This window comes from Nelumbo nucifera, chromosome 4 (assembly GCF_055504915.1).
Source record: "Nelumbo nucifera cultivar China Antique chromosome 4, China Antique-T2T, whole genome shotgun sequence".
Classification (NCBI taxonomy): domain Eukaryota; kingdom Viridiplantae; phylum Streptophyta; class Magnoliopsida; order Proteales; family Nelumbonaceae; genus Nelumbo; species Nelumbo nucifera.
Genome location: NC_142652.1, coordinates 9,687,670 through 9,707,418, shown reverse-complemented (window position 1 = coordinate 9,707,418; position 19,749 = coordinate 9,687,670). Strand labels below are relative to the sequence as shown.

The following is a 19,749-nucleotide window of genomic DNA, read 5'->3' as shown; positions in this document are numbered from 1 at the left end:
TACTAGGAAGCAAGGATCTCCCATATTGCTAAGAGGTATATGCCCTAGTACAGTCAACGAAAAGTAGAAGAAATTTGATGAATAGTTCTAGGGGAGATTTGATTGATTTGACAACAAAAGGGAATGTTGTTACAAGTGGGAGAAATTCCCTTAAGAAGGGGGACTTCCAAAAAGGGGTGGATGACAAGGACAAACTATGGTGTAACCATTGCCAGAGGTCTTGGCACGCTTGTGGTACTTGTTAGGATCTTCATGGGAAGCCGAAGTGGGTTCATTAGTTGAGTATGAAACAATGTTCAAATTAGAATAAGAAACCGTGACATCAAGGTTTAAGGAAGTTCAATGTAGCAAACATGACCTCTCAGGAGACTTAGCCCTCCACTACTACCGTGACTCAGACGCACCCCTCTAGTTTTGATCCTAGGGAGGATATCATTAATTCCTTCCGTGACCATTTGGGCACCCCTCTAGTTTTGATCCTAGGGAGGATATCATTAATTCCTTCCGTGACCATTTGGAGCTGTATGGTAAGGCAATTCCCCAAATGGAAGTTACCCCTCCTCCCTCAACTTCATTTGCATCTACATTAAGTAACTTTGCCACAACTTTCCATGTATCTTCTCATTTCCCTGACTCTCCTTGGATAATTGATTTCGGAGCGTCAAACCATATGACTGGTAAGTCAAATTATTTTCAATCCTATAAACTTCTCTCTAGGAGGGATAAGGTGAGACTAGTTGATGGCTCATTTTCCACCATTGCTGGTCAAGGAATCGTTTCCCTTCCCTTTAGGCTCACCCTTTCTAATGTTTTGCATGTTCCAAAATTACCTATCAATTTGTTGTTTGTTGGTAGTATCACCAACTCATTAAATTGTTCAAATAACATTTTTCCCTTCTTTTTGTGTAATTTTGGATTTGGCCTTGGGAATATGGTTGGTAGAGGAAGTATGGTGGATGGGATTTACATACTGGAGAATAAGGCTGGTTTTGCGGTCACAAAGTCCAAGAGTCAATCTAGTAGAGTCAGGCCTATTTATGGCACAATCGTCTTGGTCATTTATCTTTTGAGTCATTAAAAAATTTGTTCTCGGAGTTGTTTAAGTTAGTATTAGTGTCAGAGTTTATATGTCAAACTTGTCAATTGAGTAAACATTGAGCTCATTTTTCTTCAAGAAATAATAAGTCTGAATTTCGTTTCCATATTTCTCATTTTGATGTTTGGGGCCATGTTATTTTACCTTACAAGTATTTTATTACACTTATTGATGATTACTGTAGATACAAATGGGTGTATCCCATGCGAATTAGAGATGAAGTGCCAAAAATTATAAAATATTTCCAGCAGATGATCTTCACGTAATTTTAAATTGAAATTCAAATCTTCTAATTCGATAATGCCAAAGAATATTTTCATAATAACCTCATGGAGTTTTTTGCTTCATGTGAATCACTACACTGTAGTTCATGTTCCCGAACACCCCAACAAAATGGTGTTGCTGAAACAGTGATTTAATTGGCGCACCTAGTCGCACAGGTGAGGTGCATTTTAGGGTAGGCGTCTCATCCAGGTCCCAGGCGCAACACTTTCAAAAGGTGCATGCCTGGTGCACCTAGGCGTGCACCTGATGCACTTCTTGCGCCTTAGCCCAGGCGTGCACCTTTTGAAAATTTTACGCTTTTTTTGCTTTTCTGAACCTAGTGGTTGGGTCGGGGGCGCCCCGACCATGCCCCGTAGTTGCTAATGTTGTTCATTCATTCTTCTTAATAAAATATCTTCTTAAAAGGCAATTAAAATTATAAGATCATTATTTTTGTGTGAGAACTAAGAATTTAAGACCCTAACATGGACTTGTTTGTACAAAGGCGGCCCATAGAATCAAGAATGTAATATGTTTTACATCAAATTAACTACTGAAGTAATGCAATTGGGGAAAAAAGAGAGATTGTGGGTTTTACATGCCTAAAAATGTTTTATATGTTTGATTTTATTTTTAAATTTTCATTTGAATACGCTTTACATGTTATGTTTATGTATTTTAATTTTAGATAATAGGTTTTTTAAAAGATTTATTTTGAAATTTAAGTTTTTTATCAACATTTATCAACATCTATTTTAATATTTGTTTTTTTTTTTATTTTTTTGTATTTTTTGAATTTTTTGACATTTTTTTTATTTTTAGCATTTTTTTTTTGTATTTTTGCGCCTTGCCCCTTGCACTTTTAAAAATCACCATTTTCTTGAAGTGGCTCGGGGATTATTGATTCATATGAATGTCCCAAAACGTTTCTGGCTTGAGATTGTCTTATGTGCTATATATCTCATCAACTGCATGCCATCTCTATGGTTAGAGTGCAAGACCCCACATCAGCTCATGTTCCCCAAGGCTCTGTTATTTCCTATTCCTATATGCGTGTTTGGTTGCCGCTGTTTTGTTCAAAACCTGTCTCCAACTTGTGGTAAATTGGATCCTCGTGCTATTCCTTGTATTTTCTTGGGGTACCCCATGTCTCAAAAGGGGTATTGGTGTCTTGATCCCGTCTCTAAGAAATACTATGTTTCTATGGAAGTATCTTTCTTTGAAGGTGAGCCTTTCGTTCTTGTTTCTCCTCAAGGGGAGTGTAGAAATGAGGAGAAACAGGTTCAGTTCCCTCCTCTTCCCTTCCGTGTTTTCTTTTGTCGCCACAAAGGCCAATGCCATCGGTCGTATCTGAAAGCTGTACCACCAATGCCATCGGATTCCTTGGGGGTGGATCCTACCCAACCAGGTTCCCTTGTTCCCATTGATGTAATGAGGAGAAACAGGTTTAGCTCCCCCCGCCACTTTCTTCTCTCTTCAACCTTCTATTTTCTTGTTAATACTTTACAAGGATGGCAGTGTTTTGGGGGGAGACGGGGGAGAGAGGGAGGTTTCAAATGGCACAAGCCTTGGTAGGTTAGTGCTGTTGCAACATAAGATTTCTGGAAGAAAAACACTTTTGAAAAGAGTTGATGTCCAAAAGAAATAGCTCCTCTGTCCATCAAATTGTAGGGGAGTGACTTGGAAAGTTCACCTCACTACATTAGCAAACAAAAAGAGTTCATAGCTCAGCTGGATGCATCTACCTTAGCACACGTTACTGTGTCTATGTTGAGGTATTGCTGTTGTCGGGCGTGGGCAGTGGCCGGAACTGCAACGGCAGCACAACGATGTGGAACTCTGGTAGGTGGTGGGCACTGTTGTGTGACTGGAGTGGAAGCAAGAGGAGAGGGAGAGAGGGTGAAGAGGAAGAGATAGGATTAGAAGTAGAGCAAATAAATAAAAAATTATAAAAAAGTAAATAAAAATTAATTTCTGTCTCCCATCAATCTCGGTTAAGAAAGGACCAGCACTGTCGCTTGCTATGTTGCACATGGGAAGTGTACTTATCATGTAAAGCTGATGTGGAGGGCCGTAATTGCTGACACAGCCCCCACTACAGCCTTCTCCATTCAGCTAATCTGGACGTGTCAAGAACATAGCGAAAACCTTGGTGGAATCAATAAAAGGAGCAATTTCTATGATATCGGAAAGGCATGATACCTGGCTAACTTTATCCATTCAGGAATCCACATAAATTTTGAATGAATACTACTTGATTGATTAAGTTTTTTTTTTTTTTTGTTACAATTGGTTATCATTTTTTAGGCATCATAACTTGTTGATATCATAGTTTTACAAGACAACTTTTTGTGGAAATCATTCATTAGTCTAAATCCAGAAATTATCATGCTATTTTCTTGATCAATAACAACGAAGTTTTATTGATAAGATAATAGATAAGTCAAATGGATGATCAACACCAACAGTCTTGGTATGGATGGGGAGCAGGGTTGCAAAATCTGAAATAAGACCAAAAAGGCACAAACCTGCTACCTTCTAACCACTGAATGGATGATGAAGCCACTGAACTCATATAATGTCAACATATTGGCTTGGGGAATAATTGATAAAAAAAAAATATTGACTTGGGGAATAGGAGTCAGGTTTGTTAGCATCTAAAAAATGGGTTTCTTTGAGCTAGTTATTTTTTCATCAGTAATACATCTTGTGCCAAGCTAGTTACCAGTTATTTGTAGGTTCAAACAACTATTAAATAATGGATATGGCACTTGATAGAGAGGAATTTTGAAACTTGATTATGTAGTCAACCCTATTTAGTTAGGATAAAGCTTTTTGCACTTGTTCTGGTAGATAGTGGAGTCACAAGTGGTGTTACGGCTTGAGTTATTTACTGCTTCATGCAGGTGTGCAGTGTGCTTAGGGGGTTCCAAGGGTAAGTTGGAACTACAAAGCACACCCATGTTCCTTTTTCCTTTTTTCTTTCTTTCTTTCTTTTATTTGGTGGTGGCTGTCTGGTAAGGGTCATTTCTTTGTAAAATGGTAAAATCTTGGATTGACAAGCATACAATGTGGGTTTGAAACTGGAGCGGCCACTTGGTGCAAAAATTGCTAAAGGTTAGGCTTGTATCCTTTCTATCCCTCTCAATACCCTGGATGGTGAGGGCTCTCATTGGGTAACAGCTGGTAGATGTCTTTTGGTTGTGTTGATAGCTTAATGGTTATTATTGGTGCCTTTGGAATTGGAGTTTGACTAGGTTTTCTTGTGTACCTGAGGAGATTTGTTCTGTTTTGAGAGCTAGGTGGTTTGTGGTTGTTCTCTTATTTTTTAATATCCTTGCTCCTGTGTTTAAATACTGCTTGTATAGTTCTATATATAGTAAATTTTAGTTACCATAAACAAAATGTGTTGTATAATTTACTCAATGGGAAAATATGATTGTGTAGCTGACTCATATAGTTGGAATAAGACTTTGTTGAGTTGAGTAGAGTTTACTCAATATCATCTATGAGATCATCTCCCTCGCCTCTATCTTTATTGTTGTTGTTGTTGTTGTTGCTGTTGTTGCAGAATTTTTGCTAGAAATGAAAATTTACACAACTAACAAGTAGATTTTATTCGTAATCTTGAGTCATGGCAGTTACCGAAACATCCTTTCAATAATATTCTTTGGAGGTTGTTATTTTTGTCTCTGTATTCATGCAATCTGGATCATACATGCTGATTTTATACATTGAAGATGGCTTTTTCATCATTATCTTATACTAAGAATGGAAAGTCAACTTTGGTCGATAATGTGGCACTTTTTTCCAGACTGAGCTTGAAGCAGCAAAATCAGAGATTCAGAAATGGCATTCTGCGTTTCAGAATGAACCTGCTATACCTATAGGCACATCTCCAGGTTAGCACTTCATATCTTCATGTGATTTAAGTAGTATATTTAATTTTTTTCCCCATATTTTGGCTTGCATTTATTTTTATTGAAACTGAGTAGTTGAAACACCTATATGATGCATATTAATGTTATTTAGTAGTTACTACTTATCAATAGAAACAAAAAATTCTAGTTGCATTTGTTTGACTCTTTCTATCATTGCAGAACCTGGGTTAGTGGTTAGTTATCTTCAAACCTTGAAATCCTCAGAGGAATCACTGAAAGAACAGGTGGGTAAAGTTTTGCTTTCTGAACTTCGTAAGTAGGGATCGTAGCCTAAGCCTTACTTGATTTCTGATGTTGTTTATTTCTAATCAGCTTGAGAAGGCAAAGAAAAAAGAAGCTGCCTTTGTTGTAACTTTTGCAAAACGTGAGCAGGAGATAGCAGAACTGAAGGTAATATGGCTGTCCACCATCACACTTGCCATCTGTACATATTTGTAAGATAGGATGTAAAATATATTATTTCAGCATTCCATCTGCTTTAGAGAATCATTTGGAAGAGAAACATATATAACAACTTAATTTCTTTATAGAGACATGATGATTGGTTCCATATCCTATGTATATTATTGCTCATCGGTTTCTCAATCATATGTACACAGAAACCATCATCCTCTGAAAAGATTGGAATTTTCTCCAGCTTTTGATAAGTGCACCAAGTTTGCATCCAGAATGATAGCTGTTAGCACAAATATGCTGGAATAAAAATTACTCATGTGTTTGGCAGTGGGTTCTGTACTTTGTAGAGAATCTCTGATTTGATCATATGCTGAAATTCACTTATTAATTTCCAGTCTGCAGTTCGCGATTTGAAGGCACAATTGAAACCACCATCAATGCAGGTATTGTTACTTAAGTTTCTTTCTTTCTTTGTTTTTATCTCTGGGAAGGAAGGGGGTATAGCTGTATAGGTATCTACTTGTGGCTATTATTTTGATTCTAGTTCTAGCTGTTCACTAATGCCAAACTAAATGCTATATTGTTTCTGCTTGTCTTTGTGATGAAAGATGCTGGTCTTTTTTGTATTTTTTTTGAACAACAATAGGAAATAGTAATTGTACCCTGCTCCATCTTTGGGTGGCAAGTCCTCCAAGTTGTTAGCCAATTTAGGTGCACACATGATTGAATAATAAAAACATTGGGTTTTGTTGATTACTGGAGTGGTGCTAAGACCTCTAAACTGGTTGGGCTTTTGACTGCTGTTTCTCTTATATCTAAGAATTTGGCATGGCACAAGAACTACATTGTATGTTATGTTTTGTCCACAAAAAAGTGGTCGTATATGATCTGATGGACTTAGCTAATCCCGGCAATTACCAAACTACTACCTAGTGTGTTGATACCAACTTATTGGATAAAGTTCTTATGGTAATACTGGCACATTGCGTGTGGCAATGAAAACTATTTCATTTTCTAGGATGCCATTGTGGTGACATTTTGCTTATTCTTTTAGACTAATAGCTTGGTGTTCACATTAACAGGCTGTAGGATGTTAACCACTTCCAGGACCAATTAAGTGTTTGAATGCAAGCCATACCAAATAAGGTTTTTCAAATTAAATCTATATGCTCTTAAGGCAGTTTTGGCACAGTGTTTCCGTTTTGATCCATGTCTTACCACTAAATTTCTCTAAAGGCCTAGGCTGGCCTAAACTAAAGCACTGCAGGTTATATTTGGATAGAACTGGAAGTGGATGAAACAAGACTTGTACACATAAAAAAGAGGTGAATTGGTCATAATGTTGTTGTTAATAACTTTAAAACCATCTGTCCGTCAAGTTTTTGGGTTTTCCTTTTGTTTTTTTTTTGTTTTTTATCAATAACAGTGAATTGTATTAATAAGATGGAAAAGCTGAATTACAAGGAAGGAGCTAAAAAATCTTAACTCCCAAATACCCTATGAACTCAAATTCATGAAGCAATTACAAAACAGCCCAAAACATTGAGTTTCTGTTCACCCCTTGCCTAGCTAGACCATCTGCCAGTGCATTAGCCCTTCTCACTATCCATGTACAACGGATTTCAATATCCTTGGTGAGCCACTTGAATTTCCTCTTTTCATTGCTGTATTTCCAGAGTGTAGAACTGTCCTCTTTTAGCCAATTTACTACAATTTCAGAATCACCTTCTATGATCAATTTTTTAAAGTTCATTTCCTTGGCCCTTTGAATCCCTTCAAGAGCTCCTAGGATCTCAGCCCTCAAGGAATCTCCCACCCCAATTGGACCAGAGTACATAGCTAACAGGTTCCCATTTTCATCCCTTATTACTCCCCCAACTCCAGAGGGCCCTCGATTACCCATGCTGCTGCCATCAAAATTCAGTTTGGTAAGCCCTTGAGGTGGAGGTGTCCAACAGGAATTTAAGGTCTTCTTGATTGAGCCCAACTCCGCAATCTCCTTCCACTTTCTGGCCATCTCATCAACTGAGAACACTGCAAACAACTCCAAGGTTTTTAACCAGTGAATCACCCTAATGTGAATAGTTTCCAGGATTACTTCCAAGCTTCTCTCCTTATTAGAAAATACCCTTAAATTTCTCTCCTCCCAAATAGTCCAACACACTGCAGCCCTACCACATCTCCACATGATCTTGGCCCTTTTGGTTGACCAGTTAGGCATGGAAGTAAACAAGCTTTGCACATCCGAAGGGGGAGTCCACTTGCAACCAAACAGAGAAGTAAACCATTCCCAAATGACTTTAACAAACTGGCATGAAATTAATAAGTGATATCCGGACTCACCATCAAATTTACAAAGAACACACCAGTGAGGAGACAAGCATCTATTGGGTCTTTTTAATCCCCTATATTAACTCTTTCCAGAAAGGCTTCCTATTAGAAGCACCCAACCTTTAGAGGAATAGGTCAACACCACACTTCTTTAACAGAAAAAGACAGTCCAACAGGAGAAGGGGATAAAAGGGCCTTGAAGAAAGAGGCACAGGAATAGGAACTTGAGGGAGTGAGTGTCCATATTCTACTATTTGACTTCAATGGCTCAATGAAGACCCCTTCAAGAATGGATAATAAGGTTGAAATGCAGGCTAATTCTGTGTCCCTGACATCTCTTCTCAAGTTCAAATTCCAACCGAACCCAGAAGGTGAATTAGAAGGAACAAGAAAAGAGGAAATTGGCTCATTTTTAAGGGTAAAGATGGCAAAGAGGCTTGGAAATTGATCTTTCAAAGAGGAGTTCCCAACCCACACATGTTCCAGAATTTAATGAGGTTACCTGAGTGTAAGTCATACCTGACCCATGGATAGAACAAGGGCAAGATGGCTTGAATAGCTTTCCAAGGAGAAGCTCTTGTAGTCCTTGCTAAGATCCCAGAGTCCCATCTATTGCCTGCCAGCCCATGTATACTTCCTACTATCTTAACCCACAGTCTTTCTTTCTCCAATGAGAATCTCCACAGCCATTTCCCCAACAGTGCTAAGTTCCTAACCCTTATATTCCCAATTCCAAAATCTTCATCCTTCTTACATCCACATACCACATCCCATCTGACCCTATGGTCCTTCTTCTCCGCTCCCGGCTCCCAAAGAAAGTCTTTCATTAGTTTCTCCAGCCTACTAGCCACCTTAGCCGGAATCTTAAAAACTGATAGGAAATAGACAGGAAGGTTGGCACGAGTAGACCTTATCAAAGTGATCCTCCCATCGAGAGGTAAATAATTCTTCTTCCAGTTGGCAAGTCTTTTTTCAAACCTCTCCACAACAGGGGCCCAAAGTTCACCTTTCTGAGGATTATCTCCCAATTGTAAACCAAAGGTAGTTTAAGGGCCAATTGGAAACTACACACCCCAGAATGTATGCACATTCACAAACCTCCCCTTCGCCCATATTGACTCCAATTATACAACTCTTCTCAAAATTTACTCTTAAGGTTTGACATTTGCTCAAAGAGTTGTATAGTGAGCTTTAGGTTTCCAATTCTATCGATGTCCCCTCCTTCACAAAACAGAATTGTGTCATCTACAAATTGAAGGTGTATAAGTGGTATATTGTCTCTTCCAACTCTCCATTCTCTTATTAGCTCCATAGAGTCTGCTTTGGAGATCAATCTCCCCAACACTTCTGCAACCAATGTAAACAAAAAAGGGGAGTGAGGGTCCCCTTGCCTAATCCCTCTCGAAGCTGGGAAATAGTCCACCACTGTCCCATTTACCAAAATAGAGTAATGACAATCCCTAATGCAACCCATCACCCATTTTCACCGAGTTTCTCCAAACCCAAAGTTCAGCATCACCTCTAAAAGGAAAGACCAATCAACCATGTCAAAAGCCTTTTCGAAGTCTAATTTGCCGACCACCCCACTTCTCCCGGATCTCTTGAAATCCTCTAGGCTCTCATTTGCTACAAGAATCTGGTCTGTTATCTGCCTTCGCTTGACAAAGGCTCCTTGGTTATTTGCTATAACTGCTGGGAGCACCTTCCTAGTTCTAAAGGACAACACCTTGGTGATGATCTTATAGAGGCTATTGACTAGACTGATCGACCTGTAGTCTTTTGAATGATTTGCATCACTTTTCTTGGGAATCAGAGCAATGAAGGTAGAGTTTAGCCCAGGGTTGATTACTCCTCTGGTTTGATTACTCCTCTAGGCTCTCCTTTGGGTTTTCCTTTTATTGCTAGGTGCTTAGCTACTTCAATATGGGACCCGTCATGAAGAAATTGGAGAAAAGGCTTCAGCTTGGAAAGCCAAAAATTTATCCAAGGAAGGTAGGGTGACATTTGATCGAGAGAGCTTTGGCCAGTCGGTCTGCCTATTACGATATTACTTTACTTTATTCTCCATTCCCTTGAAGGTTTGCCAAGAGAATTGAGAAGACCCAAACCGAATTCTTGTGGTAGCATTGGTTTGAGAAGAGTAAAGTTCATGAGGTGAACTGGGACCAAGTGTGTACTCCATTAGAAGATGGTGTGCCGGGTATAAAGAAATTAAGAAAATAAATCTGTTCAATGCAGCTCTGCTTGGCAAATGGATGTGGAGATTTGACAGGGATAAAGAAGCCTGGTGGAGGAGGCTGATTGCTTCCAAAAATGGCCAGGGTAGAAAGAAAATAAAGTAGTTCAATGTAGCCCTGCTTGGAAAATGGATGTGGAGATTTGGAAGGGATAAAGCCTGGTAGAGGAAACTGATTGCTTCAAAAAAATGGGGTGACTAGTTGTGATTGGGACATCTCGTGACCCTTACCTCATATGGCAACTCAGTCTGGAAGGGAATTAAAAGAATTTACAACCGACTTCTGAAGGCATTACTTACAAAGTGGATAATGGAAAATGATTCTTATGAGGTTTCAGGGGTGAGGTAGTGTGGTCATCCAACTGTCGAAGAAGTCTTCAAGATGAGGAACTTGACAGTTTGTTAAATTTGCTTTAAATCCTGCTATAACTAGGTGATAAGGGTGGGGCCGGTGGGCCAAGAAGGCATTTGTCTTCCACTTGGATTTCAGACACTAAGGCTCATACAAAAGTAAATTTCCTACTTTGGGTGGCTTCGTTGTGGAGATGCCTAACCAGAGTTAACCTTGCAAGATGGGGGATGATAATAGAGGATCAATCTTGCATCACGTGCAAGCAGGACCTGGAGAGTACAGATCATTTGTTCGTCCCTTACAGGTTGGTTAGGAGCTTATGGACCCATTTTTTAAGGCTGAAAGCTTAGCTTGGGTGGCTCTGAAATCTCCAAAAGTGTTTCTGCTGGCCTGACCAGTCCAGGGACTGGGAAAAAAGGGGTAAAGTGTTGTGGGGGCTGGTTTTGGCTGCATTGGTTTGGTCATTGTGGACCGAAAGAAATAGGGAAATATTTGAAACAGTTGTAGTGCTGAGGATGAGCTTCTCAGCTGCAGTTTGGGAAATCCAGGGCCTTCTGGCATTGGGGGAGTTCTAAGGAATAAACAAGGAAATATAATAGCCATGTTTTCAGGTCCAATTGGAGTGGGAGACTCCCTTAGGGCTGAGGTAATGTCAACTATGGAAGGGGTAAAAAGAGCTAGAGACCAGAATATCAATTAGCTGGTCATAAAAGGAGATTTTGAGATGGTAGTGGGCTGGTTAAAGGAAGACAAGATTGGGCTCTGGAACTACAGCAATGAGAAGAGAAAGTTTAAGTGGTTGACAAAGGACATTGATATAAATTGTATTTGGGTAAAGAAGTGCCAATTCCCTCGCTAAAATATTTTGTCTCCCCTCCTTTGTATTTTATCCTCTTATATTAATGAAATGCTTCCTGTTATTGATAAAAAAAATACTGCCCCAAAATTCATGCAAATAAGTCTTTTGTGTCCTTAGGCCTAGTACATTCCATTGCCTTTTCATAGGATCTATTAGGGCCATTACTCAATGATGGTGCCTTTCTAACCAGGTCTTGGCCTGGATTGGTTATGGCCAAACCTTCAGAATTTTATTGAATGAAGTGATTGCTCATATTAGAACTCGTGTTGTTACACCTGTCAGCCTGAGATTTTTCCATTACACCAAGCCATAGCCCCACTTACCTAAAATATGCCATATGCCCCATCCAAGCTAATTCATTTGCTAAGGAGTTGGAAGATCTTCTAACCCGTTTTCCTAATTGCATGTCAGCACCATCATGGGGCTTTCCACCTCCAACTTAATGATATATTAGAGAGTAACCTTCAATCCTTGGAGAACAGAAAGAAGCTCATCTGTGACTGCATTCCTATCACTTACAGGCCCAGTATATTCTAGTGCAATTTTTTCATTATAATATCTAACCACAAGTCTTTCATGACTTCCTGGAGTTACCTACAACAACCATGTGTGTTAAGGCCTTGTTTGGTTGTACTTTTGAAAGTACTTTTCATACTTTCAAAAGTTGAAAGTATGAAAAGTACCGAAACATGTTTGTTTGGGGTGTTTTTTACTTCTAAAAAACATGAAGTAAAAGTACAAAAAACATGAAGAGCACGAAGCCAACTTTTGAAACTTCGTGCTTTTTGGCCCTTTGACATGTTTTATACTTTTTAAAACGTGTGCATCAACCACATGTGTGATACTTATACATCCCACCACATGGTAGCATATATGAATGCCACGTGAAAGTATAAACACATTAATGTATTTAGTGACATGTGGCATGCAATATCGTTGATTTAATTTCAAATACCGTGTGACATTCATCTATGCTACGATGTGGCATCCACATGTCATTGATCCAACATTCAAATGCCACGTGGCATCCATATATGTTGCCACATGGCACATGTGGATGCCAGATGTCATTTGAACATAATTTGTGACAATTATGTGCCACATGGCATTCATCTATGTTATCACATGGCATGTAATATTATCGACTTTTAAATGACACGTGGCATCCATATATTATTTTTTTTATGAATATAATTTATTAATTCAGAAAAGGCAGTACAAGGAACTCAAAAGAGGCACGAGCTGTTACCTCTTCAGGGCAGTCATACATCAAATAAAAAATAGAATTAGTCATAGAAACAATTACAAAGCCGCCCAAAATAAATGTTCCCTAGTAGCCCCCTGCTTAGCATCCATATATTATTGTCTTACATTTAAATGCCACATGGCATCCATATATTTTTGACTTACATTCAAACACCATTTGGAATCATATATGGATGCCATGTGGCATGCATACATATAAAACATTTTGTTGTATTCAAACGTCGTCATTTACTTTTACTTTGAAAAACATGTTTTTGAAAAATTTCCAACCAAACGGTTTGTGAAGTAAAAGTACGAAATCAAAAGTTAACCATGTACTGAGAGATGATGCTGAAACGAAGAAGCTGCTGAGATGAATGTTTGGAAGAGGGAGGTGGAACTGAGTAGTTGAGAAGAGAGAGCTCGAGTGGGAGAAATCTGAGAGAGAGCTCGAGTGAGAGAAGAAAATTAGAGGGGGAGAGAGAGCTTTGAGAGAGAAAGAGAGTTGAGAGTTTCGAGGGAGAAAGGGGTCGGACATCGACAGAAAATTTAGAGAGAAAGAGGGAGAGCTCTGAAAGATGGGGTCCGTGACAGAGAGAAAAGTCAAAGAAGCTGGGAAAGGGGGTTTGTTTACTCTCGCCGTTCTCTTCTAAAAAATTGAAGGCTGTCGAATGGGAGGTCGAGAGAGAAAGCTCTAAGAATTGAAAGTCGTTAAGTTGCCGGAGACGCTATCCTGCCTATCGTGGTTGCCCATTGCATCATCAATTTCTTAGGTCATCGTTAGTACTTATTCAGTGACCGTCCAAGCCAGTCAAAGTTCCCAAATCAGCAAGCGTCAATTGTTTCTAGCCACGAGAGAAGTTTGGATGCATTCACACCAGTGCTGTCTCTGTTGCTATCCTCCCCCAAGTTGATGAGATGTGGATACTCAAACAAAATGGAGTTCAAAGGACAAGAAGGGTTCTCACCTGCCGGTAAGTGGAGGAAGCTCTGAGAATAGAAAATAAAGAAATGCTGCTCGAGGAGATATTCTACCAAAAGGACTTTACGATCAAGATTAGAGAAGGAAAGAGAGGAACGATTTTGTTGGTGGGAGATGCTGTTCCTTGGTTTCTAGGTTTTTTAGATGGAGCTGCCCAAGTGAACTGGAGTGAAGTGTGGAAAGGTACGCTAAGGCAGGTCAGGAGAGAATACGTAGCTGAGAGAAGAAAGAACAACAAAGGATGGTTTGTTACTCTGGAAGAAAAGTTCGACAAAAGGAAAAGGCAAACAATAATTATCCCTGAAGGTGCTCGGCAGCAGGGATGGTTAGCGGTGGCTAATGCTATACACAGGAGATTAGTCAGCAAGGAATCAGAGACCGTGAAGGTACAGGCAGAGAAAGTAGTTGGTGGACAGAGTAAGAAAGAAGAGATGACAGAAAGAAGAAAGAGACTAGAGAGGTTGGGCTTAGAAGACATAGTGGAAAACCAAGGGAAGCCAATAATGGCGTTTACAATACCAGAACCAAAAATCGCTTTGGCCGGGGAGAAGGGAGCTTGGGAGAAGAAACTCATTTTATCTGCGAGGAAGGAGGTAAAGGACTGGAAGGGGCTGTTAGAGGAGGTGTCGTTGAAGCTTGGGTTAAACCAGACGGTCAATCTTATTCCATTCAACGATAGAAACGCAGTCCTTGATGTGGGGGAGATGTCGATAGACTTCACCATGCTGGATACGAGTGAAGGACCTGTTAGAATTGAAAATTGGTGCCCCCTTTCGAATGAGGTTGCTGCTGTAGAAGGCAGTTTCAAGCTGAAGCTGCTAGGGCTACCTTTTCATCTCTGGCAAAAATTCACCCTAGAGAGATTGGTGCGAGCGATGGGTGGTGTTCTCCTGTGGTACAAGACTACAGATTTGAGAGCAGTTCTTTTTGAGTGTTGCTGGAATGAAGCCTGAGGGTACTACAATTATGCACAGAAGGATACTGGTATAAAGTCCGGGTGAGTTCGGAAGTTGAAATGTTGCAATGGATGGGGAGGTCGAAGCTTGAAGGAGATGATGATGTGGCAAGATGGATTACAGTTGGTAGGACTGAGAAAAGGAAGTTTGGACACATGGCAACTGCTGGAGTGAAGCTTTCATCAAATGTGGAAGCTGAAAAGTCGAATGCCGAAAGTAAAGAGGCATTTTTGGAAAAGCTTTCAAATTTTTTTGAAAACAAAAACAACTTTACAGGTGGTTTGTCCTATGCGGAGTTAGTCAAAGGAGTAACCCGGTCAGACCAAGGGGTGGTTCGAGTCAGGTTCAAGTTCGAGTTTCTCACTACATATTCTGACCCGACTGGCTCAGTTTCGGGTCGGTTTGTTCATAATGAGATAAGTGCCCACAACACTTCTTCGGATTCATGTGACCACTTAAGTGGTCACGTGAGTCGTTTTTATAAGCAGCCGTTGATAGACAATTCCAAGTGTCTATCTTCTTCCTCACGAGATTCGACTGTTGGGGATCGAAAATCTCTTTAAACCAGCCAAAGTTCATCGAAGAAGACTCTGAGCTGGTTTCCGGTGACAAAACATAGAGAAGACGACTGGGATGGGACAGAGGGAGATAAGCCAAATCCAAGATATTCCAGGGGGTGTAGGGAAGAAGGTGAAGATGAGGACGACGGTTGGGTCAGTTGTGGTAGCTCAGAGGAGATGTTAGACTCAGACGATGAAGCGGAATTTCAGTGTGACGAACGTCAAGGAGAGTTGGAAGACACCTTAAACACTGATATACTATACTCAAAGCTTGCAGCAGAGGATCCCTTACTGCTTGAAACCTCCACTGGGTGCGAAGAGATGAATGTTGCCGAATGTGCTTTGAAAGACAAGGAGGAAAATCGAATACTAAGGAAGAATCAATCCAGGACAGTAACTTAAGACAAGGGACATGCAAGAGAAATTCGGTTGCTCACCAAAATTCGAGCAGAGATGGCACAGGTGGGGATAAACGACAGAGCCTCGGAAGTACGAACATGGGTGAAGTAGCCTAGGTGGCAATCAGCTAAGCCCTATTCAGAGAGTGGGAGGACTAACCTTGTCGATTGTCTCTTCTCCTATTCCTTCAGACCCAGGTATGGCTTGTGATGTCAGTCTTTTAGATCCAGTCGTGCCCCTATACTGAATACCCAAGGATTAGAGGCTGAAAATGAGGGTGGGGAGTTACAGGAGGGGGGTAAGAAGGTGGTGAGGGTGGGTAAAGTAGATTCAAGTGAATTAGCTAGGGGGGAATCTAAGGAGGGCAGTGGTAAGTTGGAGAAGGAGAAGGAGGGGAACAGGAGGAGTGAGGTAGGGGGGAAGAAAGATAAGGGAGAGGAAGAAGAGGAGTCATTAGCTGAATTTGTAGGAAAGTTAGGTTGCATGGTGAAAGATCTAAATGAGCTTAAAGGGTATTTACAGGCTGAAAAAGATGGCGGGAATAGGAGGAAGAGAATGTTAGGTGAAGCTGAGAAACTGAAGTTGGAAGTGGATGAGGGCAAAGAGGCTAGAGTAAGGAAAGGGAGGGGAGGAAAGGAGGCTATTAGAAGGAAAGGGAGTGGGGGTAAGCAGAGGTGTTGAAGAAATGAAGATTGCAAGCTAGAATGTGAGAGGGTTGGGGGGTGCCAGGAAAAGAGCTTGAATAAAGGAGGTCTTAAAGAAAGAAAACCTAGACAAATTCAGGAATCTAAACTCATGTCATTTGATAAGAGATGGGCTAGGAGCATGTGGAGAGTGAACGAACTAAGCTGGGTTGTGAGCCCTTCTTGGGGCTCATTTGGAGGGTTAATTACTTTGTGGAAGGATGAAGTAGTGGAGGGAGTGGAAGAGTTAATGGGAAGGTTCTCAATTTCTATCAAATTTAAACAGGTGTCAGATGGGTTTGAATGGGTCCTCACCAATGTTTATGGCCCCAATGGTTACAAACAAAGGAAGGAGTTGTGGGAGGAATTGGAAGATATTAGAGGTCTATGGGAGGGCCATGGTGTGTAGGAGGGGATTTCAATGTGACTAGGTTCACTGAAGAAAGTAACAAGGATAAGCAAAGGAGCACTACTAGCATGAGGAAGTTCAAATTAGATAGGTTCTTGTTCACCACAGACTGGGAGGAGCATTGGGGAGATTTGGTCTCAAGGGCCTTACCTAGAGTTACTTCTGATCATTGGCCTATAACGATATGTAAGTCTGATCTTGGTGGCTGAGGGCCTTCTCCCTTCAAGTTTGAAAATATGTGGTTGCTTCACCTGGACTTCAAAGACAGTGAAAATTTGGTGGAATGAAAGTAACCCGGAAGTCATTGGGATGGGATGAAATTCCATTGGAAGCTAAAAGAGATGAAAGTCAAAATTAAGGAATGGAATACTATACATTTTGGGAGGATAGAAGAGAGGAAGCAGCAGTTGATAAGCCAGATAGAAGAGTTAGATGTGAAGGAAGAAAGTGGATGTTTTGGGGATTGAGATAAAGAACTGAGGTGGGAGTTAAGGAAGAGTTTGGAGGACGCAATTTTCAAAGAAGAAGTAAGTTGGAGGTAGTAATCTAGACACAAATGGGTGAAGGAAGGAGATAGGAATACACAATTTTTCCATGCAATAGCCAATGGTAGAAGAAAGAAAAATGCCATATCTAAGTTGGAAGTTGATGGGACAGTCTTAACTCAACAACAAGAGATTGTTGGGGCTTTTGCGGAACACTTTAAATCCATTTTCGGAAAGCCTCTGCAAGAGAGATTAAGGATCGCGAAGGGTTAGATTGGCCTAAGCTCCCTGATGAGTTGAGGTTGTGGCTGGAAAGAGAGTTTGACTTAGAAGAAATCAGGGATGCCATTTTCTCCATGGATAGATCTAAAGCCCCGGGCCCTGATGGTTTCACAATGGCCTTCTATCAAGATTGTTGGGAGATAATGAAGGCTGATATTCAAGCAGTGTTCTCGGAATTCTTTGGAAGAGGTGTGATAAACCCAGGCCTGAATTCTACTTTTATTGCTTTAATTCCGAAGAAGGTTGGGGCTTGTCACCCTAAAGAGTTTAGACCCATCAGTCTGGTTAACAACCTCTACAAGATCATTGCTAAGGTGTTATCTAGAAGAATTAGAGTGGTGCTCCCTTCAATTATCTCCCATAATCAAGGTGCCTTTGTGATGAGTAGGCAAATTGTGGAGCAAATCTTAATTGCAAATGAGAGTGTGGAGGATTATAGAAGTAGAGGGGAGAAAGGGTTGGTGTGTAAGCTGGATTTGGAGAAGGCATATGATCTGGTTGATTGGTCTCTGTTGATGGAAGTTTTTAGAGTCTTTTGGGTTTGGGCAAACGTGGTGCAAGTGGATAAAAGGGTGCATTAGAACTTGCCATTATTCTGTGTTCGTAAACGGCAAAGTGGTGGATCACTTTCCATCTGTCCGGGGTATTAGGCAAGGGGACCCTTTCTCCCCGTTCCTCTTTACCCTAATTGCTGAAGTGTTAAGGGAGGCTTATTGAGAGGGCAGACTCCAGAAATCTGATTAGTGGTTGGAGAGTGGGGAGGGATAGGGTTCCGGTCACTCACCTACAATTTGCAGATGACACAATTCTGTTTTGTGATGGCAAGGATATTAGTGGGTTGAGCAATCTAAAGATGGTGATTAAAGTGTTTGAACTAATGACTAACCTCAAAGTAAAGCTTGATAAGAGTTGTGTGATTGGTATTAATATGAGTGAAGGAGAGGTGGAGGAAAGGGCCCGAGCAATAGGTTGTGAGATAGCTCATTGGCCACTGAAGTATTTAGGGCTTCCTTTAGGGGATAATCCTAGAAAAAAGGAGTTTTTGGAATCCGGTGATTGACAGATTCCCTAAAAGGTTAGCTTCTTGGAAGAAGAATTACTTGTCTTTGGGGGGGTAGGATAACCCTGATTAAATCAACATTGGCAAACCTTCTAGTCTATTACTTGTCGGTGTTCAGAATCTCTGAAGGAGTTTGTAGGGAGTTGGAAAAACTAATGAGGGACTTTTTATGGGAACCCGAGGAGGAGAAAAGGGACCATAGAGTTAGGTGGGAGCTAGTTACAAGAGCTAAAAGCGAAGGGGGACTGGGGCTGGGGAACTTGAAGAAGAAGAATGAAGCTCTGTTAGGGAAATGGTTATGGAGATGGTCCAAAGAAAAGGAGAATCTGTGGGCTAAAATAATCCTAAGTATTCATGGGCAAGAGGCTGGGATCCAGGACTATCATCTAGGGCTTCAAGAGCCTCTCCTTGGAAGTCCATTCATGCCATCCTTCAGTCTTTTCTTCCCTTCATTAGGTATGATCTTGGTTCTGGTTTGTCAGTAAATTTTTGGGAACACACTTGGGTGGGGGATTTTCCTTTGAAAGAGCAGTTTCCCTCTTTGTATGCTCTGTCTAGGTTTAAAAATGAACCAGTAGCAACCTTTGCTACCCTATCTAATTCTTTTTATGGTTGGAACTTGGGTCTTAGAAGGGCTCTCAGAGATTCTGAGTTGGAACCTATTCGAATTTGCTTAAAATCTTGGATGAGTTAGCTCTTGAACCTTCCCGTGTGGACTCTAGGGTTTGGTCTCTTGTCCCTTCGGGTATCTTCTCTTGCTCCTCTTTTTTCAAAGCATTGACACACCTAGTCCGGTACTTGGGTCTTCTTTTCCAGTCTGAGAAGGTTAGGGTAGCCCTATCCCTCCTAGGGTAGGTGCTTTTTGCTGGGAAGCAATCCTAGAAAAGTGTAACACTTGTGACATACTTCAAAAGAAAAGGCCTAATTGGTGTTTATCTCCGCATTGGTGCATCTTATGTAAGAAGAATGGTGAAAGCTGTTATCACTTGCTTGTTTCTTGCCCCCTTTTTTTTAGAGATTTGGTGTTGGTTCTTTTCTTTATTTGGTTGTAGGTGGCCCTCCCCTTCAAGCGTGCAAAGCTTGTTCAGTTCCACTCCAGTGAGGGGTTTAAAGAAGAGAGGTAAAATTTTGTGGAGATGTGCTAGAGCTGCTATTTGTTGGACGGTTTGGGAAGAAAGAAATCAAAGATTATCTCATGACAAAGAAAAAAGCA

General features: G+C 40.7%; 1 protein-coding gene across 1 annotated transcript in view; it reads left to right on the top strand.

Annotated features, from left to right (window-relative positions):
- FIP37 (FKBP12 interacting protein 37) overlaps positions 1–19,749 on the top strand; it is a 37,918-nt gene that overhangs the window by 10,561 nt on the left and 7,608 nt on the right. Inside the window, exons 6-9 of the mRNA XM_010250290.3 lie at positions 5,175–5,262; positions 5,461–5,525; positions 5,614–5,691; positions 6,093–6,140. Coding sequence (XP_010248592.1) covers positions 5,175–5,262; positions 5,461–5,525; positions 5,614–5,691; positions 6,093–6,140 — 279 coding nt within the window. The remainder of the gene's footprint in view (positions 1–5,174; positions 5,263–5,460; positions 5,526–5,613; positions 5,692–6,092; positions 6,141–19,749) is intronic.